The following is a 26,739-nucleotide window of genomic DNA, read 5'->3' as shown; positions in this document are numbered from 1 at the left end:
GACTGTCCTTAAACTTGCCTTAGCTTCCCAAATGGTGGGCTTTTAGGAATGTGCCACTATACCCAACTTTCTCATTTTATACAGCTCCAAGTAGTGATGCTGGCTGTTCATTACAATGTTTCACACATTTAAGAGTATCTTAGCTGATTAGGTTAGCTCAGAGAACTTTGTCTCCAAGGCCCTTAGCACTCTCTAAGTGTTTGTTTCTCTGGGCTTAGGACTGACCTTTCTCTGCTCCTTTACTAACACCCATAGGTTGCCTCCTTCACCATGTGTATACTGGCTACCTCAAAATCCTCATCCCTTTTTTGCCTAGCCTGGAACGTGCTATACAGACTAAGCTGGTCGTCTTAAACTTATTTCTCCTGTCTACTTCCCAGCTGCTAGAATTCCAGGCTTGTACCAACATGCCCCTTGTCTCTAGTCCAGCTGTCTTTCTGGATCCCCCTTGTGGGACTGTCCACCCCCACTTCCTCTTGATACAGGCGCCTCCAGGACAAGCCATCAGTAGTGACTTGCTGCCCCACTGTTGCTGTGATTCACTTCTGTGATTGCCTGTCAGCTGCAAAACTGGGAAGCCTCCCCCCAGGGCCCTGCACCTTTATTACAGATGATGTCGTGTCCATCAGGACAGCCTCTTTGATGGCCCTGCTCTCACGGTTCTTCACTGGGAATCACTCCTGCTTCTCCTCCAGAATTGTGTGGTGTGGTTCGGCCTCGTGTAGCCTATCTTCCTTTTAACCGAATTCTCAGCCAATGGAGGGTGGAATTCACCGACTCCATTCTGTGTCTGGAAGAGCCCCTCCTCCAGCCCTGCTTAGTCTTCTGTGAGTTTTCTGATTCAGACGGGAGCTTGTTTTTATTTAGCTCTTCAGCTAGAGCTGTTGTCTGGCTATGTGGCCACACTAGCCACAAACAGAGGACATGTGCGAACTGTACTGTCAGTCTGCCTATGTGCTTTTGGTCTCTGAACAGGTTTGAGAGGTGGTAGCATCAGGTAAAATCAGACCATGGATTTTTAATTCCCCCCACTTTTAGCTTTTAATAAGGGCAATGCGTGCGCGTGCGCACACACACACACACAAATATGGCTAGGTGACTAACCCAAAGAGAGGCAATCCCTAGTTGGTGTTGCTGTTTTTAAATACTTCTAGGTTCCCTGAAGGGCTGAGGATGCTCCCATACCAAGGAAAGAACCCTGGTGTTCACCCTGTCCAGGAGAGGGTAGGGACTGGCTTAGTATTCCTGTCTCACAGCTGTTGCACCCTGGCTGGTGACAGCCTAATACTACTGTCAGAATTTCTTCAGGGAGAAAATCTAAGGGAGTAGGGAGAGGACCCCCACCCCAATACACACACGAACATTCTTCTCAAATGAGAGCTGATGAGGAATTCTTAGATATTGTTCTTCCGCTTCTGTGAGTTAACTTCTCACTCATGCCGAGATGCCCAGAGCTGTCTCAGCAGTGTGATTTCATTTGAAACTCCAGACATTTGCTAGAATCAAATGTAAGACTAATTCGCTTCGCCAATATCACGTTTTCATGTCTGACGTCATACTGTTTCTGAGCCATATGACTACCATCTTCCCCTCTGTTTCTGTGAGAGCCCTCCCAAAGAATCTATTTTTTCCTAAGTTTGCATCTTCTGGAACTCTAGTCGATAAGATCAGTATACCATTCTGTAGCGTGTGTGTGTGTGTGTGTGTGTGTGTGTGTGTGTGTTTACCATGTGTGTACATGTTCATTGTGCAGGCACCTGTGCTTGTGTGTACTTACGGAGGCCAGGGGTTGATGTTGGGTGTCCTCATTTGGGTTCCACTTGTTTGGATAGGATCTCTCACTGACCCATCAGCTCAGTGATTCATCCAGACTGCCTGTCCAGCAAAGCTCAGGGATTTCCCATTCTGCCTCCTCAGTGATGGGATTAAAGGCGGGTTCCTCAGTACCTGGCTTTTTACATGTGTGCTGGGGGTCCAAACTTGGGTACTCAAGTTACCATAGTGAGCACTTCAGCAACTGAGCCATCTCCTTGGCTCCTCTTGCCTTAATTTTTGATATGAACTTACCCAAACTTGAAGACGGTAAGGACATTGCTGGCCTCTCACCTTTGTAGGCAGGATAATTGGTGCTGCTGCTCCCAGCTCTTTCGCCCGAGGCTGGTGCTTCTGCTCATGCCTTGGACATATTTCCAAGATGGACTTTCTTTAGGAGCTAACCAGGTCGGAGAGTTCTGCTTATGTTTTTGGAACTTTGTTTCATTTTGCTAAGTTCTGCAGATCAACTCCAGGGCCTTGCACATGCTTGGTAAGTGTCCTACCAATGGCCTCTGTCTCTAGCCCCTCGTGTTCTGAGATAGGGTCTTCTCTTGAAGCTCAGCCTAGCCCTAAGCTTCGTGTGTGTCCAAGCCTGGCTTCTAACCTGTGTTACTCCTGCATCAGCCTCTTAAATACTAGTACTAGAGTGGAGTGCCATTGTGCCTTGCTGGAACCCAGTTTGTACAGAACCCGGCCACCATTCTCATTGGCGTGGCTCTGCAGTAAACCCTTTGGCACAGTCATGGAATTCCAAGATGCTCACCCTACCTTGTTGAGATCAGACGTACCCACCAGCGATCCTTGCAGCAGTCTGACTCCCTCTCCAGAAAGCTCCTTTATGTGTTAGTGGCCGAGTGTAATGACTGCTGTGGGCAAGGGACTGTAGTTAGCCTTCGGGGATTAGCCAGAGGCGTGTTCAGGGCAGCACTATGAGATTATTTCATTTTAAAGTTAGGGAAATTGGGAGTGAAGGAGGCAAGACTTGCCTAGGTGAACAGCAGAGTCAGGATTGTAATTCCCTGCAAACTATTTATTTTTACTTGACGGTTTTGGCTTTGAGTTTGATTTCTCTATGGGGCTGGAGAAAGTCCTTGTTCCCAGAGGCCGGCACAGAACAACACAGGCTCAGTGTGTGATGTCCTCGGATGCCCAGAGCAGACTTAAGAGGTAACACCCTCGAGTATGAATTCTGTGTGTGATGCATGTTTTCTTTTCCCAAAACTGGAATAGAGTTTGGAACAGCAAATATTTAATCAGAGCAAATTCCTCTTGTTAAAATCGTGTTGGTTTGTTCAGCTTGGAGGTTATTGCCTAAAAATACTCAGCACTTACTGAGGGCTAAATGTGCTAAGTCACTCACAGAGCATAAAGGAGGCTTGGTTAGGATTTGGAGCAGGGGCTGTTTGCCCACTTCTAGTTTGGATCACATTCGCAGCGCCACACACTCACCCTTGGAAGCGCCTCGGGCTGTGGCCACAGGAGAGCTGGACTGGGGTGAACAGAGGACGGCTCTATTGGGAATGGTAGCAGAAGTCTTACCTGCCAGTGTTCAGGGGGAGAACAAAAGGAAGGAAAGGGGTGGGGGCAAATGTGAAGGATGGACTGGTGTAGTTGGAACATGTCAGTGTACATGTATAATGGTGTGTTTGGGGGTTCAGAAGGTTGTGTGCTCAAAGATGAAAAGGCAAGTTTTGTAAGCCAGCACTTGGGAGGCAAGTGGGTTGCTGGTAGTCCCAGGTTACCCTGGGCTGCGGGGTGAGATCCTGTCTTTAAAAAAATGAAAAAAAGGAAGGGAAGAAGAGGAAACAAAGGCCGACCACAGTGGGTATGTTGGGCTGGTAAGTCATACAGGCTGGAGCAATGGTTCAGTGGTTAAAAGCTTGGCTGCTCGTGCAGAGATGGGTCAGTTCCTGGGACCCATGGCAGCTGATACCCAGTTTCATGGTTTCTGATGCCCCTTCTGTGTGCACTTGCATTCATGTGACATACAGATACACATGCAAGCAAAACACCAACACATATAAACATAGTTTTAAAAAAGGTATATATAAATGAAATAGTCTAATAAGTGAGGTTGTCAAATTTCTTCTTTGTAAATATAATTTATTACTGTTTAAAGCAACATTCATTGTCACCAATACTATTCATATAGAGTGACTTTCTTTGGGGCAAGTTGGAATTCTGAAAGATATTTTGTTTCTGGGCCCCATTTATATTGATGAACTTTTCTTGTTATTCAACTGTGTACTAAAAGATCCAACTTACAGGAGAAATGAATCATTTTGGCTCATGGTTTCTGAGAATTTGTGGTCACTTAACTCAGTATTTCTGGGCCTGTTGTGGGAATTTGAGGTGGTGGAGAGGCTGTTCTCTGCATGGCACAGAAAGTAGGAAAAAGGAACACACAGGAAGAAGCCAGGGCACGATATAGTGCAGGAAAGGAGCTGGAAAGATTGTAAAGGGCCAGAGGTGGTGGACGACCCCAAGGAAACGAGGTTTTCCTATGCATGGGGACTGATGCAGAAACTTAACACAAGCAGAACTCCAGCACGGAGATGGGCAAGTAGGGACAAAGTCCCACGTCTAGCCAAGAAGCTGTTTGCTACTGATAGTTGTTGGGAGACAGAAAAATCAGTTTTCTTCAATGGAGTAACACTGAGTGTATTGCCATACTCCATGGAGGCTCAATTCTCAGGAATAACTGGCAACACAAATTGGACTTGATGTTTTTTGTGTTGTTTTGTTTGTTTGGGGGGAAGAGATAACAGGTAATTGACTGGGTAAGAGAAGGAGGTAAGGATCTGGGAGGAGTTAGAGGAATGGAGAGAATATGATTAAAATCTATGAAATTCTCAAAGATAAATAAACAAAAAAGATACAGCCTGAGATATTGCCCAGTGACCGCCTTTCTCCAGTTATGCTCCATCTCCTACTTTTCAGCTCCTCCCAAGCACACATGGTATCACGAATCCATTCCGTCAGTTCTCATGAGCAGTCCCTGGAGGGTCACACCCGCCCACCCAGAAGTGCGCTTCTCCGCTCTCCTAGGAGTTTCTCAGCCCTATCAAGCTGACCGTCAAGATTCACCGTCTCATCATTTTAACCTAGACGCTCACTCATACTACAGTCCAGCTAAAATTAAATAGATAAGAACCTGTAGCAAACACTCACATGGCTTCTCTCATGTCCTCCATTGGGTGTCTCCCATGTCTTTGTGCTCACTTTTCATCACTACTCCGAAGTGGTAAAAGGTGTTCTCTTTGGGACGGCTCAGGCGGGTGCTCTCCAGGGCCTCGAGTTATGCTTGTGAAAAAAATCAAATTTGTGCTGTCTTTGTCTCTCTGCTTGAACTTTTGTGGCTATACTTTCCTTCCATTCAGACAGCAGCACATTCAAGAAAGATTCTTCCTCTCTGCTGCGCTCTCTCTCTCTCTCTCTCTCTCTCTCTCTCTCTCTCTCTCTCTCTCTCTCTCTTTCTCTCTCTCTCTCGGACTGGAGGGATGGGATATACCTCCGGAGTGCTGGCATTATAGCTGTACCTTACCTAGTTTTTATGTTACACTTACTTAGGGTTGAGCCCAGGGCTTCGTGCATACTAGATGAGTACTCTACCAATTGCGCCAAATCTACAGCTCTAAATCTTAAAAAAAAAAAGTATACATAATGTGTATAGTACTACATGAGTGTGTATAGGTGTATGTATGTGTATATGTGTGTTGTATAGATGTGTATACACACATTTCTATTTGTAGGTGAGTAAAAGTTCACCACCAACTAAATCGTTGACTCCTCTGTAGGAAGGAGTGACACTTGGAGTGACTGTAGGCAGTTTCTCACCTCATAATATGTATGTTAGATAGTGTGTATTTCAAGAAGCACCCACCTATACCCTATACATGCAATGGAAATTCTGATAATGAACGTCACTGGAGTCCCTAAAGACTGAACAGTACTGTAATTGGGATTGTGTTTTTGAAAGGGGGGGGGTTAATAAAATTAAGAACAAGTCTTTATACTTTAGAAATGTCTTTGATTTTATGTGTAAGGGTGTTTTGCCTGTATGTGTGTGCCTGGTGCTGTTGGAGATCAGAAGAAAGCATCAGTTCTCCTGGAAGGGGGTTACAGAGCCTGTGAGCCACCATAGGGGTGCTGGGAATTGAACTGTGGTCCTCTGGAAGAGCAGCCAATGCTCCTCACCGCCGAGCCTGCTCTCTAGCTTTAAAGTCTTTAGAGGGTATCTAGTTTTGTGTTCAGTTTCGGTTTTGTTGTGCACATAGCTATTTTTGGTTTTTGACTTAAGGCTGGACAGACACTCACAGACAGTTCCTCTCTAGCCCAGTTCTAACCGGCAACTTTTGTGTCTCCTCCTCCCTCAGATTCCTTTTTTTGAAGATTTCTGTAAAGGCATTAAAGCTGGCGACACCTGCGAAAACCTGGTGGGATATTCTGCGGTGTATCGAGTCTGCTTTGGAATGGCTTGCTTCTTCTTTGTGTTTTGCGTGCTGACCTTAAAGGTCAACAACAGCAAAGGTTGCCGGGCCTACATCCACAACGGGTGAGTCTTCTGTCCTCCCAGGGATGTTCCAGGCCCCCTCTGCTCACCAGCACTAACCGATCTGGAGAACCAAAGATAGGTTGTGTGACTCTGATAGCCCAAGAGCGATGGTGCTGTTTGTAGTGCCTGGTGCATGATAAGAAATTCAGTGTGCACAGAGAGGTGTTGTTTCTACCGCGGCCATTTCAGGTCATTTCCACCCTGTCCTGAGTGGTGTTTTGTACAATCAGAGCCGTGCCAGGTGCCTAATTATGGGAGAAGACATTCTGCCGTCCCTTCACTACCACGGGCAGCAGCGTGGCTGGCGTGCTACTTTGAATATCATTTAAATATATTTCCTGTTTTTCTCTTCCCAGCTTCTGGTTCTTTAAGCTTCTGCTGCTGGGGGCCATGTGCTCAGGGGCATTCTTCATTCCTGATCAGGACACCTTCCTGAACGGTACGCATGGGTATTCCGGGCACCTGGCCATTTTGTTTTTACACCTGTAAAAGTCTTTAAAAGTATGGTCCGGTGTCTTATGTTGTGAACTACTGATTCTTTCCTGAGTTAAAGACTGTTGAGGTGTTAGGGATTTAGTTCAGTGGTAGCGTGCATGTCTAGCGAATGCAGTTCCCTGGCTTTGGCTCCAGCAGCGTGTGGGAGCATTTTAACAGCAGCTTTATCTGCCTCCACACCCCGTCCCCTGTTCCTCTGCTGGCTAAGGAATTGCAGTGATGAACTTATCGGCCTGGAGAGTAAAGCAGGTCTTTAGTGTTTGCTTGCAAACAGATCTGGCACATCAGATCATGCCTCTGCCATGAGGGGACCTTGTTCTCTCCACGTACCCCATAGACCTGGCAGCATGAAACAGTCGTTAGCTGTGAAAACTGGACAAGGAAGGCGGTCCCCAGTCTCTTCCTAAACACAAGTTATGTAGCCTTGAGTTATACTCCTTACTTGTATTTAATATGAAGCCAGTAATCATAACTGAAGCAGAGCCTCTTCCTAGGAAAGGATCAGGTAAGAATGTTATGACATCTAAATTAAAGTGGATCAAACACTTCATTCAACCCAAATCGATTCACTTTTCTAACGGAGATGGCAGTCCATAGGCACCAGCCATACTTCCTTAGATGCCCTAGATATTAGGGTTCAGCTCCATCTTTAGGGATATGTCAGTTCATAGGATTTTAGAATGGTATGTCTAAGTCTTTCTTCTAGCTATAATGCTGTTAACTAGCTTTTATTCTCCACAGAGAAACCTTTCATGTATATTTTAGCATATTGGAGATAGATATCTAGAGTGAGAGATGACCTAAAGTCCTCAGGCCATCTCTAGCTCAGTCTTTTTATAGACAGTCTGCAACCCACATGGCATGGTTCATCTGACATTATAGTCACTTTATAGCAGAGCCCAAAAGACCCAAGCCCTTGTCCCCTCATTTCCATACTGAATAGTCAAGACTCACTGCCCACTAAGGTTTCAACTCTTGATCTTTCTAGCAATATTTCCTTTTGCTTGTGAATTAGGGACCAGTGTGGACTTGGTGAACTCCTGCATCTATTGAGATAGCTGTCAGTTCAACATGAGGTTCAGCTTGGGTGCCCAGGGCCAGACTGATGTCTAAGTCTCAGCCATGCCCTTTATGCCTTGTTACTACGCTTTCTGTGGCTGTGATGAAATACCCAACAAAAGCAACTTAAAGAAGAAAGGACTCATTCGAGAGTGTGGTTCGGGGCGGGGAGTCGAGGCAGTGTCTGAAGTAGCTGGTCACAAGCAGGGAAGAAAAGCAGCAAATGCCTGTTCCTGTACTCAGGTCGCTTCCTCCAGTTTACACAGTCAGACTCCTCTGCCCAAGGAATGGTTCTGACAATAAGATGGACCCTCCAGTCTCAGTTAACATAGATAAACCCCTGCAGGTGCATCTAGAGGCCCATTTCCCTAGTGATTCTAGATTCTGTCAGAGACACCATCTTACCAACTCACATCTTTTATCTCCTGCTTAACAAGTGAGTATGAGATTGTATGGCTGTGTGGGAATGAAATTATCAGAGGTATAATGACCTTGAATCAAAAGTTTATTTTCTTTAGAGTTCAGTACATTCAGTGCTCACCTCCCTGCCCTTTGGGCCATGCTCTTTTGCAGCCTGGCGCTATGTGGGAACTGTGGGGAGCTTCATCTTCATTGGCATTCAGCTCCTCCTGATTGTCGAGTTTGCACATAAATGGAACAAGAACTGGTATGTGCTTTTTCTGGGAAGCTCTCCCTCATGGAGTCAAAGAAACTGCCTCAGCTGAGAAAGGGTTATTCTGGGTTCCAGGCCATTTGGATCTCTCCGTTTTCTCTTCTCTGATGCTGTTTCCTGTCTTCTCTGCCTTCCCATCTTGCTTGTGCCTTCTGTGACTGGCTGTGTGGATCATGTGTGACCGTCTGTGTGGTTCATGTGTGACTGGCTGTGTGGTTCATGATAGTCTGGGTTTGTGGTTCATGTGTGACCATCTGTATGGTTTATGTGACTGGCTGTGTGGATCATGTGTGACCGTCTGTGTGGGTCATGTGTGACTGGCTGTGCGGATCATGTGTGACTGGCTGTGTGGATCATGTGTGACCGTCTGTGTGGGTCATGTGTGACTGGCTGTGTGGATCATGTGTGACTGGCTGTGCGGATCATGTGTGACTGGCTGTGTGGATCATGTGTGACCGTCTGTGTGGATCATGTGTGACTGGCTGTGTGGATCATGTGTGACCGTCTGTGTGGTTCATGTGTGACTGGCTGTGTGGTTCATGATAGTCTGGGTTTGTGGTTCATGTGTGACCGTCTGTATGGATCATGTGTGACTGGCTGTGCGGATCATGTGTGACTGTCTGTGCGGATCATGTGTGACCGTCTGTGTGGGTCATGTGTGACTGGCTGTATGGATCATGATAGTCTGGGTATGTGGAACATGTGCATCTGTAACTTGAATATGCTGCATCTAGGCCCCCAGTCTTACAAGGTTAAGAAGCAGAAAAAGCCACAAATCCTTTGGAGCATGAGAATCTTCTGTGCAGAATGAGATGGACTCATTCTCTTCTTTTAAAAACAAAATTGTTGTCTCCACTTTCCAAGACACACAACATTTTTTGTCGGGAAAGCTTGCTGTCCTGCTGTAGGAAGCTGTCTTGCCTGCAAAATTATAGACTCTTTAGTGCCTTGAAAACAGAGTTTGCATCCCAGGCCACGGGGGAAATCCTATTAATAGCTTTCTTTCTTGTTGGGCTACACTGAGGAAGTGGCAACCAGACACGGATTCTGTTCTCATACTGAGGTTCAGAACAGTGTGCTCTATGGCTTTGACTTGGTGTCTGTCTTAGTGTTGTTGGTGATCAACTCTGGGCTGGTGTTCACCACTGAGCTAACTTCTTTGCTTTTAAAATAATTCTCTTTTATACTCAATAAAGCTATTGCTTTATTTATGTCTGTCTGCCTCTGCAACTCAGGCTGGTTGTGAATTCATGATCCTCCTGCCTCTGCCTCGTGAGTACCAGGATCCTAGGTGTATATGAACTATGGCTGCTGTCTTATAGATTTTTGTAGGCATCACTTTTTAATACTGAATTTTGACAAAACAACAACAAATACCAGTGCCACATGAGTGTGCATTTTATTGTTACGTTGAATAAGACAAAGCACACTGTCCAGACTTTCTCAGTACTCTCTGTCTTGAGCATAGTCTTCAGCTTGGACATCGTTCCTCTTTTGTGTCCTAAACTTGATGATGAGATGGCATGGCGGGTGGGGGCACATCAGTGAAGACAGTGTAGCCAGCCATTTTGCTCCCTAGTGGATAGTAGGTTAGCACAGCCGGTAGGACCAGACTTCAGATGTCAGGGCTGGAGAGATGGCTCAGTTGTTAAGAGCACTGGCTGCTCCTCTGCAGGATCCAAGCTTGGTTCTCAGCACCCATATCAGGCAGCTCACAACTGCCTGTAACCCCAGCTCCAGGGGATCGGACTCCTTCTTCCAGAGGCACACACAGACATACATGCGCACACGCACACACACACACACAAATGAAAATACATATTAAATGTTTACAGCATAGTGACTGGTCATACAGAAGTGCTTCTGGTACATTTTGATATTTTATAAAGTCTTACTTCTTCAATTACATATTCCAGTTGACTTGTGCCTTTGTAAGAGTTAGTTATTGCATGCTGTCCACATTTTGAATCACTTTTAAAATTTAGTGATTTGTACATCTTCTAGGTCATATTTTGAGGCAGTAGTGTTTTCTTAAAGCTGAGCTAAGGGGTTTTCTTTGGCCCTCTGTTCTTTATACAGAGTACCCATCAGCGGTTAGAAATGTGTCGTAACTGACAGTGCTGCATAGACCGTCTTTATATTGGACATAATCTGCAGATCTATCGCACGTGCGTGCTTTATGCAGAGATATTAGTGTCTTGGACACCGAGTCCTGACTTGTATGTCACACAGCACGTTCCCCTGGGCACGTTTGTGCTTCTGCCTCTCCTTGAGTGCTTTAACTGATCCGTGGGCCAGTTCTTCTGGGACTGATGAGTAATGCCAAAGTTTAATGGGCCCTTTGGAAGAGTTTGGTCACTTTGAAAACTTTCTAGAAATTACTCAGTAGAGAGATGGTGGTTCAGCAGTTAAGAGCACTCACTGCGCTTACAAAGACACCCCCTTCCTCCCCGCTGTGTTCAGTTTCGGTTCCCATGTAGGGCAGCTTGCAGCTGCTGGGACCACCTGCACCTCCAGCTTCAGGGAACCCTACATCACATTTAGACTCCTTGGACACCGCGTACATATGGAATATATTTATACAGTTGAATACTTACACAAAAACAAATCTTAAAAAAAAAAAAAGACCTTTGCAGATGGTAATGTTGCTTTGAGGCTAGAATGACAACCAAACCTTTGACAGCACACCTGCAGTTGACTGTCAGCCTAAAATTAATAGTAAGCTGGGGAGCTCACTAGAATTGGTATCTTTCTTTTAACTTTTATGCCCCTCTTTATTTCTGTTTTTCTTTGATTTGAATAGACTTGATTCAGGGCTAACCCAGAAAATGTGATTGCCGGTTTTAGGGGGATGGCTTACTAGATGCCACTCTTTTCTTTCTTTATAAATCTATCAAAAGAGAAGACCCCAAAAGCTACAAGGTAGACATGCCATGGACGTGCAAACCAGCTAAACACAGATCTTCTGCTCTCTCCCCCGTTCTGGAATGTCACTTTGAGGAATGTTTGTTGGCATCTATGACACCAATTTCTGTACTATAAAATGGTGTGGTTGGTTGGATTGGATGCTTAATAGTTGTGGTTTTGTTTTATGTTTTACTGTCTAGGTCATATTCCCAATTTGAAAGCTCAGCTCTATATTACAGTTGAACTAATGGAAGATACAGGTGCTGGCCAGATGGTTCAGTTGGTGGCACTAAACATCTGAGCCCATGTGTTAGAAGGAGAGAACTTCCATAAATCACCCCCTGACCTCGATACATGTGCCACGGTACATGCGTGCCACCTGCCCACATGCCCCTCCATAAACAAGTAACTGATGAAATAACAGAAGGGAGCTAGTACAGTCAGCTACCTTGCTAATGAGAGTTGATGTTGAAAACATTGAAGATTTTAAATTTTCCTTGTTAGGTTTAGTTTGAACCTGCCTCTCATTGAGCCTGGGCCCTCTTTCTGTGGTGTGCGTAGACTCTGCCAGGCAGCCGATGTGGTACTCTTCTGGTCTCTGTCCCGGGCTTCTTTCTCCACATGTGGTCAATATCTTTAGGACAGCTGTGGTCCAGACAACACTTTGATGGGCATGGAAATGGAAAGGTGATTAGTCACAGTACTGACTGGGATGGCCTCCGGCAGGATGCCAGCAGGAGCACAGGTGAAGCTGGAGCAGCAAGAGTGACAGCCTCCTTGCTAACCGAGCTGTCCTGTGCTATTTCCTTAGGGCATTCTCACTTCCCAGGCACTGTTCTACATGGTAGCAGGGAACATGGTGAGGCAGGGGACAGCCCAGCCTGCTCTGCAAAGCTGATAGTGTTGTAGTGGAGAGGTAGATCCCCATCACAGAACCGCGCAGTTCTACAGCATAATGGGTGCAGGAGAGTAGGCTGTCCTTTGGGAGGACCCTGCTCAGACTGAAGCTTGCTGGGCTAGTTTAAGGAACAGAGGGACATCTGTGTCTGAGGTCCAGTGGCGTGGGAAGAGTGGGGAAGATGATATCAGAGATGGCCCTGGGCCAGATCATAGTGCCTTTGAGGCTAGTATAAAGGCTTTTTTAAAAGTTGTTTTTTACCCAGGGCATTGCACCTGCTAGGCAAGTACTTCACCACTGTGCTGCGTTTCCAGACTTACAGCCTTGGTTTAAATGAAATGCTAGGAGAGAAGAGTCTGGAAGGGAAGAGCGTAACTGAATCATTCTTAAAAAGCCAAAGATTAGAGAGGGCCAAGGGCATGCTAAGGAGACTGGTGTGGGGTGCTCCCGCACTGGGGATGGAGCTGGGTCTGACCAGGGTTCAGGTGTGGGTGGAGCCCGCGGTGAGGAGAACACCTGTGGTGCTTGTGTTCTCTTTCTCCCAATGATAAGAGTATGGTTGCCATTTTCGGAGGCTAGAGGGGAGGGAAGTGAACACAGAATCATCGTGATCTGCCAAGGTTCACATGGGGCCTAGGTGGAAGAACTCGGGAGAGGCTCTGGCCGAACTCTTAACCTGGGCTACCAATATAACCAGAAATCCCTCTCATGCTAACAGCCCAAAGACCAGAGGCGGAGCAAGCAGGGCCTGCCCCTCCCTCCGGTGCAGTGCTCACCTTTTGGTGTGTATTTCACCTTGTCTCCTTGTCACTCGGTATATTTTGTCCCCCCCCCCCCATGTCTTATTCTCTCTCGTTTTCTTTGTTCGTCTTTCTTATGGAGTGACTCTGAGGTCATCAGAGTGCCTGATTTAGTGTCAGGAATGTGATGGTCATTATTTCAGCCTTCCTTCCTATTTTCTCTGTCTCTGGCAGAGCCGTCTTCCAGAGCTGTGCTTCTTGAACCCTTTCCAGCGCTGTGGGAACATTAGGCAAGCTGCTTTCTCTGGAGGTTGTGGGAGTGTGGTGCTGACACCAAGAGCAGCTGAATCATGAGGTGGATGCCAGTCAGTCATCCAGTCTCCCTTGCTCTGTCCTCCTTGCTTAGCTTTTATAAACGCCCTTCTCTTTGTTCTGAACAATTTCTACAGAGTTCTGTCACCACTAATCTTACTCATACCTTTATTAATATCTATAAAAACTGCAAAGTAGGTTCTTCTCTTAGTTTCTTTATGGTATATCCCAGTAAGCCATCCCTTCCCTCCCCTCCCCTCCTCTTCCCTTCCTTTCCTTCTTTTGTGTGCATATGTGTGCGCATATTCATGTTTATGGGGTGAACATATGTGTGCATGTATGTGGAAGCCAGAGGACAACATGAGCTATCATTCTTCAGATGCTGTCCACCCTTTGGTCTGGAACACTCCGTGTAGACTGGACTTGTAGATGTCCAGAGAACACCAGGAATCGAGCTGTTATGAGCTACCTCCCCAGCCCCAGTACAGCTTTTCTTTCCCTGACTTAGAGATGTATTAAATTGCACATGTGAGCATTGTCTCTATGGGAGTGTGTGCATGCGAGTGCAGCTACCCCGGAAGGCTTTGGGCTCCCAGGAGCTGGAGCTACAGGAAATCGTGAGCCTGATGTGGATGCTGGGATTTGAGCCCAGAACTTCTGCAAGAGCAGTAAGTGCTTTTAACCATTGGGCCATCTCTCCAGCCCTCTTTCCCTGATTTTATTTACTGTAATATTTCCTCATGGTATTTCAGAGAGTGGTCCTGATACAGGCCCTTCTCAGTACATAGGGAAAAGAACTGGGGCTGGCTAGTCTCCTGGGAGTGGAGCTGTTTCCCCTCCAGGAGAAGGTGGCCTCAGAGGAGCTGCTGGCAGCACATGCAATGAGAGAGCGTGTCAGCTCCAGGCTCTGCACGAGAGAGAGAGAGAGAGAGAGAGAGAGAGAGAGAGAGAGAGAGAGAGAGAGAGAGAGAGGGGGAGGGAGGGAGGGAGGGAGGGAGGGAGGGAGGGAGGGAGGGAGGGAGGGGGGGGAGAGGGAGAGGGAGAGGGAGAGGGAAGGAGAGAGAGGGAGAGAGAGGGAGAGAGAGGGAGAGGGAGAGAGCGAGCTTGAAGCCAATCCCACTTCATGCCCCAGTGCTGCTGCCACCTTCCCCAGCACTGCTAGCATTCAGCGTGGGAAGCGCCAGGGTAATGCTGGAGGATGTTCACTTTAGGTGTTGAACACACTTGGGTCAGGAGAAGAAACTCATGTTTAGAGATAGCTCTAAGCCTAAGTCAAGTCTTCATGATTGTGAGAACTTTCTAGCTGGGGTAGAGTGCCATCGTTGCTGAAGGTGTCTTCTGATCCATGGTTCCCATGTCCCTGATGTGGCCTGATCCTGTCAGTCAGTATCTGAGGGATGTTTTTATCTCTGGAGAATGGGAGCCTTCACTGACTTGATCTCTCTCTCTCTCTCCTACCTCCCCTACCACCTTCCTGGAGAAACAGGAATGCAGGCACCGACAAGAATAAGCTGTGGTACGCCTCGCTGTCCCTGGCGACGCTCATCATGTACTCTGTTGCTGTTGGGGGCTTGGTTCTGATGGCCGTGTTTTACACCCAGAGGGACGGCTGCACTGACAACAAGATCCTCCTGGGAGCGCACGGCGGCCTGTGCCTGCTAATCTCTCTGGCAGCCATCTCGCCCTGTGTCCAGAATCGTAAGTGTGGGTTTTCTTTTTTTCTTTATGTATTTTTCCTTTGTGATTTTGAACACACACGGTGGTGCCTTTTTTAAGCCCAAGTCATTCTTTAACTTCCTGTGAATGTTAAAGTCTCATCTTCATAGTCTCCATGGTTATTTGGAAGTAATGGCCAGGTTTACTTTGTGTCCAGAAAGATCTGAACTTAAGGCAATACATAGGAAGAGAGACAGTGCATTATGGGGAGCCGTTCCATGGGAATGGGCTTAGTCTGTGTGAAGCAAGAGAGTTATAAATTTGGCTTGTTGTGTCCTGGTGAAATCTGAATGATGGAGCCCAGAAGGAGTTTTTTTCTGGGATTGTCTTAGGCAGGTGGCTACGAACCGAGGGCAACCTGGCTCGTGAGTCAGGAATAGAAAATCTTACCTGGTTGTTTCTTGTCTCATGACCAGAGTCTACTCAAGTGAAGTCAGCAGAACTGTGTGAGCCTGGCCTTGCTCAGGCTGTTTCAGAGCCACAGAGGAGACAGAGTTGACAGCACCTTAGAAAGTGGAGGTGTGAAATCAATGAAGTACCTCTCACACCTTAACCTTGTGTGCTGAAGCCATACTGCCTTCAGAGTTACAAACGTGTAACCAGTCCGGTGTCTCTTGAAGGACTCTTACTCTATAAGTGACTAGTCTACACATGCCATTCAGATTTCTGGATAGGAAAACGAAATATGGACAATAGCTGTATAGCCCCCTTGAATCCTTTCCACGCTGTGGGTTTGAAAAGCCAGGCATGTTTGCGAATGCCTGTGATCACAGTACTTAGGAGATGGAAGCGAGATGATCAGAAATTTAAAGCCAGCCTTTACTGCATAGGGTGTTGGAGGCTAGCCTGGGCTAGGGAAACTCATCCCCTTCAAGGAAAGAGGAAGCAGCTGAGTAGTAGCAAATGATTATTATCTGTACTAAGTTTTCTACTGCATTATAGAAATTGTGGCGATTATCCTCCCAATATCTGCAACTGATCAGGAAAGAGTTCCTGAAGCAAACTATCAGTAATCTGGCTAAAAGCTCCTTTGGGCGCAGTGCTACCTTCTGAAACAGGCAGAGCATTTTAAAATATTTTGCTTAACGCATTAGTTCTAAGGATGTCTTATTCCAAAAAGCAGTATTGTGAGAGCCTATTACAGTACTTCTATTGATAATTATAATTGAATAACAGTAATTTAAGAAGGAATTTTAACGAGAAGGAAGCCTGAATCCTTTCATGTTAGTAGATGGTTGGAATTTTCAGCGAGGAGAGGTCATGTGTCAGCAGATTCTGTAGTTACCCTAAATGATTCCAATACTAAGTTGTAACTTAAATATTGTAATTTTAAAAGTTCCTCTTCCAGTGAATTCCACTTCCCATAGCTTTTACTTTTTAGCCTAGACTAGGCCTTGTACTTAGTGTAGCCAAGAGTATTCTGTCGTTGTTTTGTTTTCTCCACAGCTAAGTGATTGTGCTTCGTGGATTGTCTAATCCTCGGACACCTGTGCGTGTTCTGTGAAATATGTCTGTCTATCATGCTAAGCCAAACAGTGATGCTGATTTTCTTTTGATCTTGTGATTTATGAACTGTTATAAACTTCAGGGGGAGGGGGCCTGAGAGATGGTTCAGCGGGTGACAACATTTCCTCCTAAGACTGAGAACCTGAATTTAATCCCTGAACTGACAAGGTAGAAGAAGAGAACCGACTCCTGCAAGTTGTCCTCTGACCTCCTCACGTCCACACCTGCTATGGCACTTGTGCGCCTGCGTGCCTCCATCCTTCCTTCCTTCCTTCCTTCCTTCCTTCCTTCCTTCCTTCCTTCCTTCCTTCCATCCATCCTTCCTTCCATCCATCCATCCTTCCATACATACATACATACATACATACATACAATTAAACCTCCACGGGTCTGGGCATTGTGTTCCATAGCTACAGGTTTTGAAGCATTGTTTATGGAGAGGTTGATGTTTTAAAAATAATAGTATATCAGTAGGCATATCCTCACCCAATTTTAATTTTTTTTTTTCTGAGACAAACACATCATTAGATTCTTCTTTTCGCTGGTAAAGGTGGGTGTACAAGTTTAAGGAGCTTCATCGATGGGGAAGGGAACCTGTTTAAGGTCCAGTATCTTGCTGCTGGGCCTTCAAGCCTGTCTTCATCTGTGTCTTGTTCCAGGACAGCCACACTCCGGGCTGTTGCAGTCGGGGCTGATAAGCTGCTATGTCACATACCTCACTTTCTCAGCACTGACCAGCAAGCCTGAAGAGCAAGGTAAGGAACATTGTTCAGGAGTGTGTGCCGATGGTACATGTGTTTTCATTTCCCTAGAGCCTGAGCTGTCGAGGAGTCTATAAGTCAAGGAAGCAAGATCATCTAGGCTTTTTAATGAAATAAAGCCAATAACTGCAAAAACGAAATTTTTGCTCTTAAAAATTTTGGTTTTCAGTTGTGTGTGTGTGTGTGTGCACTCGTGCACATGTGTGTGTGTGTATACAAACACATGTGTGTACATATGCTCATGCATGTGTGAGTGCAGGTGCTTCAGGAGCCCAGAAGGGGACATGTGATCCCTGAAGCTAAATTTCAGGCCACTGTGAGGCACCTGGCATGGGAACAGGAGCCACCAAGCCGATAACCACTGAGCCCCTCTCCAACCCCCCAGCATCTTTTGAGTCTTCCTGCTGTGCAGAAAAGACTGACCAGAGATCAGCAGCTCACCTTTCCAGCTGTGTTTGGGCCTCCTCTGCATTCTGTTGATCTGCTTTGTCAAGACCACTTCATTTTATTCTGTTGTCTTTTGTTTTGTTTTGTTTTGCTTCATTTGTTTCGATTTTTTTTTAGTTATTAATTTTTCCCATGTCAGAAGGTTATTCTCTGACAGTGAGAGGGGGTGGACAAAGCGTGAAGGTGAGGGAGCCAAAAACCACAGTTTGGATCTGGATCTGTCTCTGACTGGCAGGGAAGCTCAAAGCCTGTCCTAGACTACATTCCTTTACAGAGACAACAGAACACAGAGCAAGGAGCGTGACTGTTGGGGCACTGTTATATGTGTGGTTTTAAGAGCTCAGTGAAAATGTTCAGATGTGTGCATTACTCAAAACAGTGGCTGACACACAGCAAGTTCTGTGGGGTGTTACCTGTTACTAGTGAAAAGTGGTTACAGGGGTTATTTTGAAAGCTTTTAAAGGTCCACATAATCCTGGTGGACCTAGAACTCCCTCTGTAGACCAGGCTGGCCTCAAATCCACAGAAATCCACCTGTCTTGCCTCCTAAGTGTTGGGACCAACTTGCATGTGCCAAAAGTAAGATTTTAACCTACATAAGTAGTATTATATTCTAATATAATATTATGAGCCCCCAACCTTATGAACAAAATTTTTGTTATCAATTTTCTACCTCATTATATTTTTTATCTATCACTTGTCATGCATAAGTATACATAGACACATATATACATATGCATATACAAACAGATGCATGAATGTGAATGTTTAGGTATATTTGATTTTCTATAAATCAAGTAAATTTAGTCTTAATTGGATAGAAAATAGTTGCTAAATTTAGAAAACAAATGCAATTATTTAGATGCAAGCACTTATCTGTCTTGTTTGTTTTGAGAGAAGGCCTTACTATAAAATCAAGTTGACATGGAACTCACTACATAGCTCAGGCCTGCCTTGAGCTTGCTCTTTTCCTGCCTCAGCCTCTCAAGTGCTGGAATTATAGGCACATGCCACCATGCTCAGCTCAGGTCTTGTCTTCATAGTGATGGTAGGAAGTAGTAATTGGAGGTCTTATAGTAAGTATAGCTTATCCTGAGTTTAATTGTACACAAAAAAGCTCAATCCTGACTGGGGTCTTAAAACTTCCTTTTCTGATTGCTTATGTATTAGTCTCTGGTTTTAACTTAATGGAGGTTTTGTTCACAATGGCTTTTTAAATAGCAAATATTTTCCTCAAACAGTAAAACACTTTTTAAATAGTAGTACCTGAATATAAATGTTAAACTTTGTTCAATCTCACAAAAATCATTTCCCCCACTGAACTCCAAAATCAAGGGTTTTAAAACCACAGCTGACACAGTTATATTTACTTTTTTGAGGTGAACTCCAGTGATAATTCCTGTTTAGAATCTGTGTTTGCAGAATGATTTATATACTTTTCTGTTTTGGGGTCTAGTTGACAATCAGATCTAGCTGGATATTTATAATTGAAGCTCAGTGTTTTAAAACAACGCCAATTGCAACTGTGAGGGATATTATAGGAGCATTTATATCCAGCCATTTATATCCAGATTTATTTCTTTAAACTTTTAGAATACCTCAGGAGGTTCCTAGGTCACAGTCTGAAAGAGGCTGTGTCCCTTGCCAACTGTAGTAACCTGTCTTCTCTGGCTTAGGAGCCCCAGTTTCAGGCACCCATGACCCTGTCTCTAAGTGGGTTGTTCACGCCAGGAGGCCTGTGCTCTAGCCCTTTCTTTAGAGCCTATGGATCCAGTTGAAAAGAAAGCATAATAATATTTTTTAATGGATCTGGCTTCACTTTTACTGTTTTCTGCTTAAAATAGGAAAAGAGCAAGGGTGACTGACTCCTGAGTCATTACATCCTTGAACACATACCTGGAACACGGAGGGTGCAGGGTGTTCACATGTGCAGATGTGGGAGAGCAGTGTTCTCAACTAGCAAAAGTGCAGCCGTGCAGAATCAGAGGGAAGAGTGGAAGCCCCAGAGTGAAGGTCTCAGTATTGAGAGGAGTCATGCCAGAGCAATCCGAATCTTCCCAGGTGAACGTTGTAGGCTACAGTAGACCTTCCTAATGTGACGACTGTGCTTGCTTTGTATTTTCAAGTTCAAGATGAACATGGGAAGAATGTCACCATATGTGTGCCTGACTTCGGCCAAGACCTGCGTAGAGATGAAAACATGGTGACCTGGCTGGGCACCTTTCTCTTGATTCTGTGCATCGCGTATTCATGGTAAGCTCTAGGGCTACTGAAGTTCTGCTTACAGGCTTTAACGTTGCAGAGAAAAAGTTGTTTCAGCCCCTGTCCATAAGAGAGAAATAGCCACAAGTGACAGAGCGCTGTTGCTGTGTGGCCTCCTACGTGAAATCTGTGTACACTTTACTACATTATACGGGGCAAATTAAATGGAAGCAATGCTTTGTTTAAAAGATGATTGAAGATTAATTGCTGTGGCATCCTTGAAGAGTAAAACACATAGTGAGGAAGACGAAAACATATTATATGCCAGAATATTCTGGCAAAGCTCTGATCCAAGGGAAATAGCATTTTGTTTTATCATCGGTGGAGAGAAAGCCTGGTTGTTCTACGCATGGTTGAGTAAAGACAGAAGTGTCCCTCCTCTCCTGTGCTGAGACCATCAGTGCTCTGAAGCTGGCCAGGCAGCATCTCCCAGGGTCTGTGAGAAACATGTAATGTAGGCAGGGTGTCTCCCATCCCTTGCCAAGGAGCCTCTACTGTGAAAACACTTGAGAGGTTGCTGGAGAGAAAGGTCAAGAACAGAAGTAAGTGGTTGGTTACCTATTCTGGGTATGCACTTCACTGGTAATGCGGCTTCCTTTCGGTGGGAGCCTTTCAGAGTGAGGTTTTACTTCAGCATGTTTTGTGTTTGGTTTCCATGTGTAAGAAACTCAGCTTGTGATGGGCACATTATAATTTTCCTCTTGTTGAAACTGAACAATCCTGGTGGTGACAACCCTGGTGAAGAAAATGTCTGAGTACATTGACACACTCTCCACAGATCCTCTAAGAGGAAGCGGCCAGCAAGGATCTGCACACTGCAGACTGTGTTTGCTCAGAACTGTGACCAGCCAAAAATGCTTGGATGTATGCCATGTAGTTAAAGCGATGGTTCTCTAACCAGCACTGACCCGCAATCTGCCTGTGCTACGCGACAGTCTTTTCCTTATGTCTGAGGGAGCCTTCTGACATTTACTTCCATCCGTTGTCTACCTAGTGCCTGCTACACTGAAACAGAGAAGGCTGAGGCTGGGGAGATGGCCCAGTCAGTAAAGGAAAGGCCACGCAAGCACGAGGACCTAAGTTCACATTCACATCTCCAGGTCATGACCCACACTGCTAGCCTGGTGCTGGGAATGTGGACAGATGGATCCCGACTTGCTGGCCAGGCAGTCTAGTCAGTGAGCTCCAGGTTCAGTGAGGGACCCTGCTTCAAAGAGTAAGGTACCCAGGATGTGCTGGTCTCTACATGTACACACTGACATACAAAATTAAACAGTGAGGGTATTCAATATTTTTACATTTCTGGTGAGCCCATACCTGATACAACCACTTTTCCTACTAGCTGTGTGCTGGCTAGTTGTTTGTCAAAGCCAGAGTAATCTGGGGAAAAGAGCTTTAACTGAGAAAATGAGACCCCATTGGTTTGGCCTCTGGGAAAGCCTGGGTGCATTTTCTCGATTAAGGATTGATGTGGGAGGGTCCTGCCCTCTGGAGGAGATCCCACCTCTGTGCAGGCGGTTGTTTTAGAAAGCAGGCCGAGCAAGCCGTGAGGAGCTAGTCAGCAGCCATCCTCCATGGTCTCTGCTGCAGCTCCTGCCTTCAATTCTGGTCCTGACTTCCTTCAGTGATGGGCTCTGATGTCAGAGTATAAGATGAAATAAACCCTTTTCTCCCCAAGTTGCTTTATGTTATGGTGTTTATCACAGCAAGCAGCAGAAAGAAAGCCAAAGTGTGAGAACGTTGGTGAGCAGGGCTGGTGTGGTGGCCAGCGTGTGAGTGTTGGTGAGCAGGGCTGGTGTGGCCAGCGTGTGAGAACGTTGGTGAGCAGGGCTGGTGTGGTGGCCAGCGTGTGAGAACGTTGGTGGGCAGAGCTGGTGTGGCCAGCGTGTGAGTGTTGGTGAGCAGAGCTGGTGTGGCCAGCGTGTGAGTGTTGGTGAGCAGGGCTGGTGTGGTGGCCAGCGTGTGAGAGTGTTGGTGAGCAGGGCTGGTGTGGTGGCCAGCGTGTGAGAGTGTTGGTGAGCAGGGCTGGTGTGGTGGCCAGCGTGTGAGTGTTGGTGAGCAGGGCTGGTGTGGTGGCCAGCGTGTGAGAACGTTGGTGGGCAGAGCTGGTGTGGCCAGCGTGTGAGTGTTGGTGAGCAGGGCTGGTGTGGTGGCCAGCGTGTGAGAACGTTGGTGAGCAGGGCTGGTGTGGCCAGCGTGTGAGAACGTTGGTGAGCAGGGCTGGTGTGGTGGCCAGCGTGTGAGAGTGTTGGTGAGCAGGGCTGGTGTGGTGGCCAGCGTGTGAGAGTGTTGGTGAGCAGGGCTGGTGTGGTGGCCAGCGTGTGAGAGTGTTGGTGAGCAGGGCTGGTGTGGTGGCCAGCGTGTGAGTGTTGGTGAGCAGGGCTGGTGTGGTGGCCAGCGTGTGAGTGTTGGTGAGCAGGGCTGGTGTGGTGGCCAGCGTGTGAGAGTGTTGGTGAGCAGGGCTGGTGTGGTGGCCAGCGTGTGAGAGTGTTGGTGAGCAGGGCTGGTGTGGTGGCCAGTGTGTGAGAACGTTGGTGGGCAGGGCTGGTGTGGTGGCCAGTGTGTGAGAACGTTGGTGAGCAGGGCTGGTGTGGCCAGCGTGTGAGTGTTGGTGAGCAGGGCTGGTGTGGCCAGCGTGTGAGTGTTGGTGAGCAGGGCTGGTGTGGTGGCCAGTGTGTGAGAACGTTGGTGAGCAGGGCTGGTGTGGCCAGCGTGTGAGTGTTGGTGAGCAGGGCTGGTGTGGCCAGCGTGTGAGAGTGTTGGTGAGCAGGGCTGGTGTGGTGGCCAGCGTGTGAGAACATTGGTGAGCAGGGCTGGTGTGGTGGCCAGCGTGTGAGAACATTGGTGAGCAGGGCTGGTGTGGTGGCCAGCGTGTGAGAACATTGGTGAGCAGGGCTGGTGTGGTGGCCAGCGTGTGAGTGTTGGTGAGCAGGGCTGGTGTGGTGGCCAGTGTGTGAGAACGTTGGTGAGCAGGGCTGGTGTGGCCAGCAGGTTCACACGGACTGTTCCTCCAGAGCTCTTCTATTCAATAACTTGACAGCTAACAGCTGGAGTAACTCCAGCTCTGGGGGATCTGACGTCCTCTTCTGGGCTCTAGGACATTGCACACACATGCTGTACAGAGAGACATGGGTGCAAAACATTCAGACACATTTAATAAAAAATGAACAAAAATCTCAAAAATATTGGTAGGTCAAGAGAGAAGTAGGTTACTAAACTGCTTATAACTCATTCTCTTTTACAAAATATCAAGTCCAGTTGTGTTTATAAACATTGCCAGGAGAGTCTCGGTGGTTAAGCTTGGAGAGTCTCGATGGTTAAGCACACTTGATGCTCTTGCTGAGGAGGCAGCTTTAGTTCCCAGCACACATGACAGCTTACAGTCTCCTCAGACCCTACTTTCAGTTCAGATGCACTTCACTCTGGCCACCAGGTACCCATGTGGTACACAGACATAATTGCAGGTAAAATGCTCATACTCATAAATATTTAAAAACAAAACAAATTTAAAAAACCCAGAAACTCACAGGAAGAGACAGATGAAACCTGTGGTTGTAGTAGCATTAGAGACAAGTGTTTTCCTTTATTTTAGTTCTTTGGTGTTTCAGTTTGTGTTTATTTGTAGTGAAATAGATTTCTTTTTATCTGTTTTGATATTATCAGAAGGAATTGTAAGGGTACTTAACAGAATAAAATACTGTGTTTTTTGAAGGTTAGTCAGTGTCTAATAAAGCTGGGGTGGGGAAGTGATTGTTCCTAGGCTAGCCCAGAGGTGTAGCTTTGCTTTACCATCCGTGGAAAGAGCAGAGTCCTCCAGGGCACACTGCCTAGATGACAGTTGGGGCGACTCACAGTATGAAAATTTCCCCCTGCTTCTCCAGTTGTAAAGACTCACTTTTACAACTGGGTGTGTTGGTGTGTGACTGTAATCCCAGCTAATATGGGAGGCTGAGACAGGAGGATTACAAGTTTGAGGCTAACCTCAGCAATTTAGCAAAACCCAGTTTTGTTTTTTTAAGTCACTTTTAGGACTGGGAGTATGGCTCAGTGGCAGAAACATTTGTATAAACATAGACACAAACACAAACACACACCAATAAGATAGATTCAAGTCCATTTCCCATGAAGGGTGTAATGGCCCCACGACTTAGCATATTAATTCTTAACTCTCAGCCTTTCAAGGATCTGCTTTTGAAACCGCCCCCATCACTTTTCATTTGGGGCTTAAGTGGAAGTGAATCTGCCTGCCGTTTCATATGTATAAATCCTAGATTTATTCCCTAGCACTGTAGCAACAAGAAAAACCAGAAAGATCATTTTTGAGCTAGAGAGTCTCTGAGAATTGAGCCGTCACAGTGGAGATGGCAGAGGGTAGTTTGACGTTCCCCAAAGATGTCAATTTTCAAAGCTGACAGCTGCTATTTATCCTGTTTAAATGCCAGCAGCAAATGTTGGTATTAGTGCTGGTAATTAAACCGCAGAGCTATAGGGGCCTGGAATGAAGACACAGCGCAGCAGCACACAGTGTGCTTCCTTCACACTCAGCACTGCGTGAACACTCTCAGCAGTTGGCTCAGGTTCCTGTAGGTCTGGAGATCAGATGCTTGCCGTCGTCACCACTGCAGCACTAGGAGTCAGCCTGTAGGATCCTATAAACAAATGGGTTAGCTTCTAGGTCAAGGGGACTGAACTCAGACTTCACAGGGCCTTGAAGAAAGGCCATGATGCTAAGGGAAGGCACCAGTGCCATTGGGGGTTTTCAACTGTTTCCAGAGTTTACACTGATGAAGCATGGGGGTTTGGAGGATGCTCTCATTGAGGCCACAGTGTCTGGATAGAAGCTGTTATTTGAACATGATTATAGGGATAGTTAAATTCTTGGTGGAAATTATATAGGCTAGAACACTAGGTAGTGTGCAGATTAAAAGAAAAGAAAGAAGAAATTAAAGAAGTGCTTAGTGTAAGACCCAGGATTGTCTGGGGTTACATTTTGGTCTTAGAAATTATGGCCTGCTTACGTCGTCTGTGGTCTCTGGGGATCCTTGTTTCACTGACAAATACTTCCTTAGGCCCTGTGTCTGCCCAGGTCCTACTGTCAGGCTCTTCCTGAGAATTTGCTCTATGTTGTCTTGTCCAAACCTTGCTTCATGGGCCATGTTCTCTCTAGAGTCTCTGCCTGGTGCCAAGGAGTTACCTGTGTGGAGAGTCACCCCAGCCAGGACTCCAGGATGACTGTCACCATGGCCCTTTTGCCAGGGTTCCCTCCGAGTTTGCTCAGTTAGTACAGCCTTCCCACCCTCTCCTGAAATGTGTAACAAAGTCCAGCTTCCACTGAACACAACTGGAAAGTCCTTAATGTCGTCCTTGGTCTTCATATTCAGAATGCTGTTTTGTTATGTTCAGCTAAAGTTCTCAGCCTGGGGAGGATCCCGGAGTCCTTTGTAAGCTTAAAGAATGAAGTATCATCTGCAACTCTGCCTCAGCTTTACGAGCCATTGGCTTGAGCCTCCTTTGCTAGATTATGTGGAGAGATTGATAGTTATATAATAGATAGATAGATAGATAGATAGATAGATAGATAGATAGATAGATAGATAGATACTACTTTTTTATCACCGTGACAAAACACCTGACCAAAAAAATCATGAGGTAGGAAAGATATATTTTGGCTCCTGGTTTCCAAATGTTCTGGCTTGCTTTCTATTACTGTTAATAGATAATATGACCATGCTGCCTAGATGGAGAGTCATCTGGGGAGAGGGAACCTCAACTGAAAAAAATGTCCCCACCAGACTGGCCTGGGGCGAGCCTGTGGAGCATTTTCTTATTGATAATGATATGGGAGGGCCCAGCTTACTGTGGGCAGAACCACCCCTGCGTTGGCAAATGAGCAAGCCAAGAACGAGGCAGCAAGCAGCCGCCCTCCGTGGCCTCTGCATGTGCTGTTGCCTGCAGGCTCCTGCCCTGTCTGAGTGTACTGTGATGAGGAACTGTAAGCCGAAGTAAACCCTTTCCTCCTGAAGTTGCTTTTGGTTGTGGTGTTTTATCACAGCATGGAAGCCATAACTTAAGACAATGACCAAATGCATGGAGAAAGGGGTTTATTTTACCTACAGCTTATAATCCACCATAAAGGGCAGGAACTCAAGGAAGGATCCTGGAGGCAGAAACCGAAACAGAGACCGTGGACTAACGCTGCTTACGGACTTGATCTTCATGACTTGCTCAGCCTACTTTCTTGTACCACCCAGACCCCGTTGCCCAGGATGGCACCACCCACAATGGGCTGGGCCCTCTCATCTTAATCAGCCAAGCTTTGAGAACTAATGGCCTTTCCAGCCCACAGTTCCAAATGCTTCACCACCATCCCTAGGAAATACATGGTCAGGTTTGTCACAGCAATAGCCCACTCTTTTGGTACACTTTCTGTTATAGTTGCTTGATAGAGGAAGGTCATTGGCTAATAAAGGAACTGCCTTGGCCCATTTTATTGGTTAAAACATAGGTAGGAGGAGTGAACAGAACAGAACGCTGGGAGGAAGAGGAAGTGAGCTCAGACTCCACAGCTCTCCTCTCCGGAGCAGATGCCTCAA

At 46.3% G+C, this 26,739-nt stretch overlaps 1 protein-coding gene across 1 annotated transcript in view; it reads left to right on the top strand.

The window, feature by feature from the left end:
* Window positions 1–26,739, top strand: part of Serinc5 (serine incorporator 5) — a 98,691-nt gene that overhangs the window by 57,425 nt on the left and 14,527 nt on the right. The window contains exons 3-8 of the mRNA XM_075976320.1: window positions 6,192–6,370; window positions 6,727–6,809; window positions 8,498–8,591; window positions 14,941–15,152; window positions 17,336–17,431; window positions 20,011–20,137. Of these exons, the coding sequence (XP_075832435.1) occupies window positions 6,192–6,370; window positions 6,727–6,809; window positions 8,498–8,591; window positions 14,941–15,152; window positions 17,336–17,431; window positions 20,011–20,137 (791 nt within the window). The remainder of the gene's footprint in view (window positions 1–6,191; window positions 6,371–6,726; window positions 6,810–8,497; window positions 8,592–14,940; window positions 15,153–17,335; window positions 17,432–20,010; window positions 20,138–26,739) is intronic.

Source organism: Microtus pennsylvanicus, chromosome 6 (assembly GCF_037038515.1).
Source record: "Microtus pennsylvanicus isolate mMicPen1 chromosome 6, mMicPen1.hap1, whole genome shotgun sequence".
NCBI classification, from domain to species: domain Eukaryota; kingdom Metazoa; phylum Chordata; class Mammalia; order Rodentia; family Cricetidae; genus Microtus; species Microtus pennsylvanicus.
Note: the sequence above shows the minus strand (reverse complement) of the source record. Positions and strands in the feature narration are given on the sequence as shown.